Source organism: Crocodylus porosus, unplaced genomic scaffold (assembly GCF_001723895.1).
Source record: "Crocodylus porosus isolate Cpor-Errol unplaced genomic scaffold, CroPor_comp1, whole genome shotgun sequence".
Taxonomy (NCBI): domain Eukaryota; kingdom Metazoa; phylum Chordata; order Crocodylia; family Crocodylidae; genus Crocodylus; species Crocodylus porosus.
This window is the reverse complement of record NW_017728949.1, coordinates 933,409-944,673: the sequence shown is the minus strand read 5'-3', so window position 1 is coordinate 944,673 and position 11,265 is coordinate 933,409. Positions and strand designations below refer to the sequence as shown.

Here is an 11,265-nt window from a genome sequence, read left to right as displayed (position 1 = left end):
TCTAGTGGCCTGTTACAAACTAGTCAGAGGGGACCAGAAGGCACTGGGGGAGTCCCTGTTCCCCCGAGTGCTACCAGGAGTGACTAGAAATAACGGTCACAAGCTGGCAGAGGGTAGGTTCAGGCTAGACATCAGGAGGCGCTGCTTCACTGTCAGGGCGGCTAGGGTCTCAAACCCTAAAGCACTTCCAAGAGAAGTGGTGCTGGCTCCTACCTTGGGGGTCTTTAAGAGGAAGCTGGATGAACACCTTGCCGGGGTCGTTTGACCCCAGTAGCTTTTCCTGCCATGGCAGGGGGTCGGACTTGATGATCTGCTCAGGTCTCTTCCAACCCTACCAACTATGAAACTGTACGAAATGCCATCACAAAGTTTCATGTGTATAGTTTCTGCTTTCAAATAAATCTGCAATTTACAAGTGAAAATGTTTTTCTAACTGACAGTCCTGAAAACTTGCCCTGACATCCGGAAGTCATCCTCAGTTAACTGCTTGTACATCTGCTCATAACAAAGGTTTTGTAAGCCAAATTCTTGGCTCAGTTACAACTCCATTCATGTCAGAATTTAGCCTTGTAGCTGGAACTCGGTTAACTCTTCCTGGGTAGTCTAGCTCATTCCGATTTGAATTACAGATACATCTCAAACCTGTAACTAAATTTGGACCTGATTGTGCTAGGCTACCTATGAGAAGCACCATGAGAAAAAGCCCCTGTTCTGAAGATTTAACAAATCTCAGGCAAGTCAAATAAGAGGCAAGAAAGTGAGGGAGGCATATAGAGATGAAACAATTTAGCCAAATCAGATCAATGACCGGACTACAATTAGAATTCAGGTCTCTAGACTTCCTGTCCAGTATATGTATTAGGCCACATCGTTTCATGTTCAACTGTAGCAGCATTGGCTGTGCAGGCCTAACATTACTAAATGCCTTTTAGCCACCATGGTCAGGGGCTACGACAGTGAACAAACCCAAGGAAGAGAGGTACTCAACAACTTACCATTTGCAGTCTCATTTCTCTACCCTCCTGCACTGGAACTAAGGGATATTATGCTTACTACTGAGATTAAGAGCCCTTATTCCTGACATCTCTAAATACTAGGCAGAGGCCATTAAATGTAGATTACAAATATATAGGATGGGTCTTACCCTGGCCAGAACAGCAAGCAGATCATCCAAATTATCTTTGCTGCAGGAAAAGACTAATTTACTACACAAAGTCTGGAGGGAGTCATGAGGATTCCTCGTCTTCACTATTTCGACACCTCTCACTCATTTGTTAGATCACTCCAAGAAGCTGCAGTAGGTCATTATACTACTCAGTCAATTGTAGCAGAGCCTGCAGGTATTCTAATCTTAAACCTAGCTTTAAGATACACCAACTTTTCTTCCACCTGCTATACAGAAAACATTCACAAGGGAATTCAGCAGCTACTTGCAAGGCTTCATATCCAGAATTCAAGGATGAGAGGAGGGATCAGTTTTTGTACCTGTGGTAGATTGCCTGCAGCACCTCTTCAAATCGAAGCAGCACTTTAGGAGGGGTTGGCCACTTCACATGTTTGCCGTAATCCTTCATTGATCTCACATTGTGAAAGCGCCGGGTCACCTCGCGGATGTAGGACTTCACTTTGTAGCGCCGGTAATATTTGATGATTGTGAGGGCAGCCCGTGTCCTCTTATAGCGAAGGCGGGCTAGTGTGCCCCTCCAAACCTAGAGGGAATGAAGAAGAGTTGCCATTTTAGCAGCCAAAACCTGTGATGTTATTTATCCTCCTGCTCCCATCACAGGCTTGTTGCCTTTGGCCAGAAGGAAGAAGTTAATCATGTATATGGAGGATCCACTCTTCTATTTAACTTTTCAGCTGAAGGCCTGGTTATACAGATGCTATTCCACAAGCTACTGCTATACTATGAGCTACTTCTATTTGTACCTATACAAATACAAGCAAAATTCTAACTTTGAATAAAAGTCAGTATCACACACAAATTAATACTATTGCTTGAGTTACAGTTGAGGTAAATGATTGTTTTGATCAATCTAAAAAATAAACAGGTCTTATACCCAAGCACTCCATTCCTAGTTGACTGCAACGTTCCTTCTAAGGAACAGTGGTCCGTGAGCACGCCTCCCGCTTTCGGCACGGTCTGCCTGTAAATGACCCACAGTAAGTGTCCAGGTGGGAATGGGCAGGGATCAGCCACCACCTTCTCCATGCTAACTGCTGCCCAGAGCAGTGTAGTGGAGTGCTGTGGGGCAGCCATGGGCCAGACACAATCAATGAATTGGTAGAATTGGAAGGGAGGCACTGGGGCTGACGTGGGACACTTACCAAAGGTAAGCTCCTCGCACGGGGCAGGCAGCACCAGAATGCACAACAGACATACAGGAAGTGATGCATCTTCTGGGTCTTCTTTTCAGACACACAGCTCAAGGGTTTGCCCCAGCATGCCCACACTAAGCAGATTTCCCACAGATGGCCTGCTTGCATTTGTATTTCTGATGATATCCACACTGGCTTACTAGGCTGCAGATTCCAGATTTCATAAGTGTGTGCGCGTGCGTGGATATATCTATAGGAAAGGCTAAACTTACAATGAAAAGAAAAGTGTAGCCTGGATAAGCAAGTAGTGTTGTTCCCATCCTATAACCAGAGAATTAATTTCACCTGAGTGCTCTCCAGCTTGCATGCAGCTCCCTAAGGAGTTAGGTGAACAGCTGTACTTCCTCTCAAGTATCATATTTTATCAGCTACCAAGATGAAAGCTAGTATTTTTGTTTCCTCACAGAGTTGAACTGGAAAGATAATGAGCCTCCCACCTGCAAGGAAAAAGCTTCACAACTTGCAAAGAGCTCTACTGGTGAATTTATTTCACCCCAGAGATGCATCCTATAGCCCTACAGATGCACATCAAGTCTTCTATTTACACAAAGATTAATTAATTACCTTAGGCAATTTCCAGTGTGATATCTGTTTTATGACGTTTGTGTCAGAGATTCTCTCCTCCAAGCTTTATTGCTTTTGTTATATGGCATAAGTAGTGACGCAAGGGAAAAAATGATATGAAGATCTGCTATTCACAACAGAGCTAGAATATTAACGAGACACTAAGAATCCCAAATGTAGAGGAACATTTTCTTCCAACCTTTCACAACTAGGAATGACCCTCTTCTAATTTTCAAGGCTGGCATCCCTTCCTCCAGGGGCATAACACACTTATTCCTGAAACAGAGGAACAGGTTGCTACAGAATGATCAATTCCCTTAACTTCAATCTGAGAACATGTTGTCTCTCTCTGTAACTATGTTCTCGTGCTCTAGCAAGGCAAGAACAGAAATGGATATGATCCTCTGCACAATAACATGCTGCTGAAGCACTTAATTTCCAGGTCAAAACAATACTCTCACTTTTCAACCTTATTTACTCAAATACGACATTTACTTGAATATACGATGAAGCTCCCTCCCTGCTCCTTCCCATCAGCATGGGGGGATAAAGCTCCTGGTCTTAAATTTGAATACAAGGAAACCTCAATAAATACAATGTCTATCATTAAGCTGCTGCTAAAAGCAGCATGTGCTCAGTAATGGAAGCAAACTATGAGATTGATTAGATGCAGCCAACACATAGCCCATGGGCAAACGTACTGATGGGAACTTTAATAGATGGTGCTATGAACCCTATTTATAATGAATCCTCCATCTTACACCCATCTTCTACATTTCCCTTTATTTGCTTTTAGAATGAAAACAGCTCTTTGTCTGCTTTTCACACTGGAAAACAAATAAGGCCAAAAAGTTTCAGGGATTTATCTGAAACTTATTCATCTATCTGAACAATTTCAGTTCATCCTACAGACTACACAGCCATAATGCACCCTTCTGAGCAAGATCAGAAGGGAAGCACAAGATGAATGTATGTATGCAAGGGGAAAAAGTCTAAACTCTGCATGACTGCCAAAAATTGTATATATAGCTATGTAAGTGTCACTTAGACATTAAAGGTGTAAGAGGATTTGGACTATAGTTAACATTTAGACTACCTGCCTTGAGCAATGGGCTGGACTAGATGACCTTGCAAGATCCCTCCCACCCTCTTCTAAGATCCTAAATAGCCATCAGGTTGCAACAGCATTAAATGACCAGTACCATGGGTTGGGATTGAACTGACAACCCAGGGATGAAAGGGTATGCATCACTAGTAATCTTTTGATCCTCCAGTGACCCAGTCTGGCAAGCATTCATTCTTACAAAACACAAAGCATCAAAATACACATTGGCACCTAGCCATTAGTACAAAGTAAGGAGGTTTAGACTTGTAAAGAGAAATTAAGCCAAAGGACCACCTTGAAAATACAGTTTTCCAAGGTTGTCTCCATTGTTTGATATTTACAGCCAGACAGTAAACACTACAGTAAAGCTTGAGAATGAATTTACATAATGCTATTATAGTTATTTGTGAAAACAAACATAAACCTAATTTGAATACATTTTTAACCATATGACAGTGTGCAATTACTACTGATAATCTAGAGACTGACACTGAAACAGAACAAAAAAAACTAGTTTCAGGGAATGCCATAGTCCGATTCATTAGAATTTTGAATTAAAAGGAACTTGGTCATGCCTCAAGAGCAATGTATATGTAACATCCTTGAGTCTTTGTAAAAAAAAACAAAAAAAAACAAGGGGGTATTATAGGAAAAAAGTTCTAGTAAACCACAAATTGTCACAAGCTGTTTTCCCAGATGCCCTATCATATATCCACTCGACAGTTGCTCTTATGATGCAACTGGAAACCTTTAATGGCTCTCCAAGGTTACAACAGAGGGGCAAACTGCCAGTCTGGTCAGACTGGACATGGGATCTTAGGGTTGCTGTCTTAGAGAATGTGGAGTAAACAGACTGGTCTAATGGATGCACTTTGGAAGTAAGCCTTGAGAAGGATTTTATGGTAAGTAAACTCCTTTAACCAGTGTAAAGGCTGAAGATTGATTTATAGTCTATATAACACCCAAACCAGCAAAAGAAAAGTGGATTATAGAGAAAATGCCTCACTGACTAGATAAAAAAAACTGATGTCAGAAAGTTTCACTACAAAAAAAGACAACAAAGAAAACAAGAATGATTTTTCTTTGGCATTTCATATGCATGTTACCTGCTAAAAGATACCATCTGTACATGTGGAAAAGAATGAGAACAAGCACTCTCCTTGGTTGTCTAAATGACAAATTTAAAAAGTAGACAAACTAGGTAAAACATGGTATTTAGAACTGTGCCTTTCAATATACATTGTCATCTTGCTTATATTATTAACATTTGTGCACGTCCTATGATTGAAAAGCAAGCAGAAGAATAATGATGTTGGACAAATGCTCTCAATTTAATTGACTTTCCTCATAAATATTGTCCTATCAAAAGTCAGATTTTAAGACCCATAATTAGCCTCAACTCAGGGGTGGGAAAAATACAGTCAGCTAAGGGATTTTATCTGGTCCACAGTAGGTCCCTCAACCCCACCCAGTCCAGATGCAGAGGAGGATGCCCAGGCTGTGGCATGTACAGCCACCCCTGCCACCCCCAGATGCACAGCGGGGCTGGGATGGCACAGCAGATGGACTCAACTTCCTAAAAGCCACAGCAGGGGCAGCTCCTTCCCTTCTGGCTGCCGCTGCCATTGCTGCCACCGCCAGCCCCGGCTCCACTGCCTGAGCACCCCGGCTTGTCTGCTTCACACCCAGCACTGAAAGTGCTGGACAGAGTGGGCAGATGGGTGGATGGGGTCTCCATGGAGACCAGCCTGGGACCCCCTGGGCAGAGCATGCTCAGCCAGGGAAACAGGTGGGGTCATGAGCGAGTTGGGGGCAGCATTCAGGAGCAGAACAGATGGGTGGGGCTGGGGTCAGGATTGTGGGGCTGTGTTGGGAGCAGACTGCAGCTCTGTCCCAGGCCCTGGCCCTGCACTGTCACCACCCCATAATCCCAGCCCCAGCCTGCTCCTGGATGCTGCTCCCCTTCTGGCTGCAGCCCCATCCCATCCACCTGGCCAAACACATCCTGCCTGCACGGTTCCCAGGTCAGTCGCCATGGAAATCACACCTGCCCACTCCATCTGGCACCCACAGACCAGTTTAGAAATTTACCACTTAAGGAGTTTTGGTCAACTGTTGCAGGTGAGGATGGGGGGTGCTGACACAACCCACAACAGCTCACTAAAATTCCTTAAGTGGCCCTCCAGCCCAAATAATTGCCCACCCCTGCCTTAACTGATCAGAACAGAAACAGCAGAGTTACTGGGCTATAAACATATGTTGCGTTTGTCCTGGGATAAACCATTTTATCTTGGGACACAGAGCAGTCATTCAAGGTCTACGTCAAATGTCCCAGGATGAATCTTATAAAAGTTAATGGAACAAGAAGTATTACCACTTTTTTCTAGGATATCAAAGTGCATCTGAACTGTTAACTGCATCACTGGAACAAAAACAACTTGTCTAGGGACAAATGCAACGTCTGTTCCTAGCCTGGGTGAAATCCAGGCCAAAGGATGAATCCTCCACTTTGGTGGAGCTAGGATTTCATTTAAGATGTGCGAGGCCTTCTGGAGCACCATCTTAAGATCTTTATTTCTATGGGCTGACCTGACAGTAGGGTCTAAAAACAGTATAAAAATCCATAAGTAGCAGATAGCTAAAAATCCTTGTATCTACATAGTGAAGGACAAAGAATGCAATCTGCATATTCAATCCTCTAATAAAAGTAGCAAAAATAAATAAAACAATCAATATTGCCTGGGACAAATACTTAAATCTAGACTGAACCAAGTGCTAATACAGGTACCACAAGGAACAACCTTATACTCGCCAAAGGAGGAACTCGATAATTCAATAGGAGAACCTTATATGTCCTTTACCAGAAACGCACGGTAATTGGAGCTAGAAGCAGCAGCTAAATAAAAATTGTGAATAATTCTTCCAGCTTGTGAGAAGAAATTAGAAACTCTAGCATAAGTATTTCCTAATGCTTGTATGTAGGACATATTTAAAATTAGGTCTTGAAACATGGCTGAGTCAGAATAAAGTATCATCTGCTGTATTTATATTTTTAACCAGTCAGAGGTCCATGGGATGTCAAAAAAAAGTAATGGATTGCCTCCAATGTTACGTGGAATATACATCACTGCAGAGGTTGGCTTCACAGCAAGAAGTGCCAATTGCTACAAACATCAGCTCTCCAGTTCCAATTATCCAGCTGAGCTTTATCCCTGGGCAATACTCAAGCAAGTAAACTATTTGCTAAAAGTCTGATCTGAAATTCTGAAGTTTCTGCTCAGGTTTTGCTCTTTCCTGAGGAGCCTATGCTTGTCTCTTCCAGATGGATCTTACTTTCCTTTAATTCCTGTAACAAGCAATTTCACAAGTGTCTGGATAGATGCCACTCAAATCCCCTTTATTGTACTAACTTAACTCTGTTTCAGGAAAGTCCCAGCTAGTTTATATGTTATAAACTAAAGTTGATGAAGCTGCACCAACCTAAGTTACATAAGTATTAAAAGTAAATGCCAGGCTAACTAGAAGCATACATTTAACTGCTGGGCTCTATTACTGAGCCAGTGTAGTCAAAGCCTCAAATTTATCAGCAATTACTACTAGACATCCATCCACATAATAAATGCAATGGTAGTAAATAACTGGGTACTACAGACAACTGCCTCCAGAGAAAACACAAATCCCTACATAAACATCAATGAAATGTCAACTTCAAAGCCTCATTAGGAAGTAGTTTTAAAGCAGCCATAAACATACATTCAGCTGAACTGAAAGGACTTGAATCCTTCACCCATGCTCTCCTCCAAACCTTAAGTTGTCCAGGAAAGGCTCCCCATTCTTTGGGACTCTGTTTCACCACAACTATAGTGGCTAGATGGAAACGCAGAGCCGATAAGTTTATAAGATAGAGGGGCTTTGACTCCAAATATCTCAAGTTACTTTCCCCTCCATGAAACAGTGACAGAGACCTCTTGAAATGTAGTGAATTACATAGCTGTGTTTCTTACTCAGGAATACTCAGCACTAAATCTAAATTAGAATAGATCAAGGTCAGCTTGTACAAACAGTTGTGCCATGCAGAAAAGGGATGATCTAATACATATGGTACATCGCATTTATCTTCCAGCTGTGTGCTGCCAGAATAATCAAGTGAAAACAATGCAGTTCCAAAGCCATAACAGTTTCTGTAACTCATTTTGCATCTGTGCTGCAGAAAGGACTGGAAAAGGTGAGCATTCAATGCATCACTAAAAGTGCTTGAGCAGCTTTTATCTTGTACAGGGTGCATGTTCCTGCCTTATCAAGCTGGTATTTTTGACACCTAAATTCAGCACAATTTGAGCATGCAGAACACACAGAGGTCTGAGAATCATGACACATGCTACATGGCTACTCTCAGTTATTAGGAGCCATTTATAAAGATATCCCCTAGCGTGGATGTTCTTGGTTTATAGGGTTTTGTCCCTCTGCTCAGGGTCAAACCAATTAACACATTTTGGGATTACAAAGGGATTATACCCTATGGTCAGATTGGTATAAATTAAGGGAAGGGGGGGGGTTGTCTTCCTCTGTAGCAGGGGGCATAGCCCTCTTCATTAGAGCTTTTGAGTGAACCCCTGCAGGTGCAGAACACTGACAGTCCTTATCCCTTTGCTTTATTTGTGGCAGGTAGGATGCTTTTGGAATTTTTGGGCAATATGCCTTGTAGCTGTGTACCAGGGTGGAAGGTGGAGCTTTAGACACAGGTTAGACAAGAACTCATACAGGATGGTTTGCACAGAGATCATCCTCCCTTGGGCAAGAGGTTGGACTAGATGACCTCCAGAGATCCCTTTCAGCTCTACTTTTCTATGATTCTGTGCTACCCTGGAACCAATTAACTAGTAGGTCAATGAATGACCACAAAAGGTGCTTGGGCAAAAAGTTCAGACTGAAATTCAATCAACCTTCTCCCCCCACAATTGAAATTTGTAGTGTTAAAGCAAATTTTATCCAGATTAATCCCATCCCCATAAGAAATAAACCTGACAAAACCCAGTCTAAAAATCCTAATTTCAGTCTAAAGACTCCTATGCTTCCATACCTCAATCTTCTCCCCCAGGCCCAAGGACATGGAGGGGCCATGAAGATTGCCTAACAGCCAACATATTGCCTTATTTGGATGTGCGATGACAAGGCTGTCTCGAGTCATGGATTTTTCATGGGGGCATCTGAATCAGACAATATTAAAAAGACACAGAACCAATAAAATGATTCCGTCTAAATTTCTGAACAGATGCAAAGAATACACTTTAAAGTCAAAACCCCAAACTCTACCCTTACAAATCAAATACCACTGCCATATATTTGAGTAGTGCTGCAGGTCCAGGAACCATGGAGAGCAATTACATGCCTGCTATAACGGAAGCATACCCCTCTCTCACCAGGCATTCTTCACACTTGCCTGAACTGTTTCAAGATCAATATTTCATGCTGCCCCTAACACAGCTGCCCTCCAGGCATCCAAACTTGAAGACAGTAAAACAAAACCCAGCTAGAAAATTCACGCAGACTTGAACCTGGCTGCACAGCTTCTGAAGAGCCTCAAATGGGATAGGTTATTAAACACTGAAGTTGATAGTGCAGCACAGAAACTGTATACAGGGCTGCCTCTACCACCACTGAACCTCACAAGTTGGAACAAATGCTCAAATCTGACGGCAAGCTTAATTACGTGACTGCTGATTATGTCTGAAAGAGGTCACTGCCTTACAGACAAAGGGTATGATGGAGTGGCCAATGCTCAAATATTGAGCCCAAGGGGCTACTTACATACCCAATCTGTGATTGAAAAGTTCCTAGGAGTTGAATCAAAGCAGATAAAAATTCTTAGGTGTTTCTTTCTATAATACCAATGCCTGCAATTCTAGAAGACCAAACCAGGTAGAGTTTGAGCACCTACCAGCAACAAAAGGGGGAGGGGAAAAAAAAAAAAAAAGCTTAATTTACACACATGCCAGCTTCAACTAACTTAAATCAAAATGTAGATGTACAGTTTAAATTTCCCCAAACAGAAATCTTTTCCTAGAGGGATAAGAGAGAGCAGAAGTGTCACAGTGTAAGCTAATTAGATTGTCACAGAATGTAATATCAAAAAATGTTTTATAAATAAGTAAGTCCGTTCAGTTGTATGCAAAGTAGGTATAATTTTTGTGTGAAATATGTAATTGAGTGTTATGATCCTGACCAGCAAGGTGGTCTGCTGCTCAGCAACACAGCTAGCAAACAAACCCAAGGTTTCAATGAACGGCATACAAGCATGCATATACTTACCTTTCTTCAAGGTTCACTGGATCTTGACTGTAACATTTAATCTGTCTGGAAGCCTCCACAGTGGCCTTTCCCTTCCACCTGAAAGGGTTTACTACATTCATGCAGGTGTACTTAAATCACCCATCAATGGGCACAGTTGAGACAAAGCACTCTTACACTATTGTTTCTTACACTATTTTTGCAGAATTTCTTGCTCTGAGTGTCAGGGAAGATCAGCCAGAAGATGACAACATACCCAAGTTTCCTGCACCAACTTGCCAGAAATGATATTTACAACTAGGATTTTAAAGGATGTTGAATTTAGGGCTGGATGGAAAATATTTCCAACCCAGGAAATTTTCCTATTATACTCTACTGGGGTCACCAACCCACAGTGAGTGCCACAGGTGGACAGCTACCCTCTGTGTACAGCACATGGCAGATCAGGGAGGGAGCAGGGAACAGTTACAGATGAGGCAAAGAGCAGAAAGCAGAACAATAGATCAGGCAAGGGAGGGGGATTGGAGTGGCACTTGGGAAGTATGCAAGGCTTGCCTAGTGGAACGTATACCAAAAAGGTCAGTTCTCAGGGCTCTACATCCATACATATCAAAAAGGAAAAATCTAAAAGGTTTTCAAAATCCAAAAATCCGAAGAATCAAAACAGCATATAGATTTCAAAGTTATAATTAGTTCATTTTCAGAACTGTTGAGAATTAAGTTGTTTCAACAAATTTGAGTTTTCCAACAAAAAAGTTTAGTCAATAATTCCCAGCCAGTTCTAGCTAAAATTTATTTATGGTACGTAATGTGCATCATCCAGTAAGCAGCTGTACAAAAAGCACTGCCATGCACACACAAGACTGCTTTTCCTTAATTTCTCTTTCCACCCTACCACAATATATTTCCTATGTTCTTCCCTCTATTTG

General features: G+C 42.1%; 1 protein-coding gene across 1 annotated transcript in view; it reads right to left on the bottom strand.

The window, feature by feature from the left end:
• Window positions 1–11,265, bottom strand: part of MYO1D (myosin ID) — a 262,183-nt gene that overhangs the window by 120,214 nt on the left and 130,704 nt on the right. Inside the window, exon 17 of the mRNA XM_019554086.1 lies at window positions 1,486–1,709. Within this exon, the coding sequence (XP_019409631.1) occupies window positions 1,486–1,709 (224 nt within the window). The remainder of the gene's footprint in view (window positions 1–1,485; window positions 1,710–11,265) is intronic.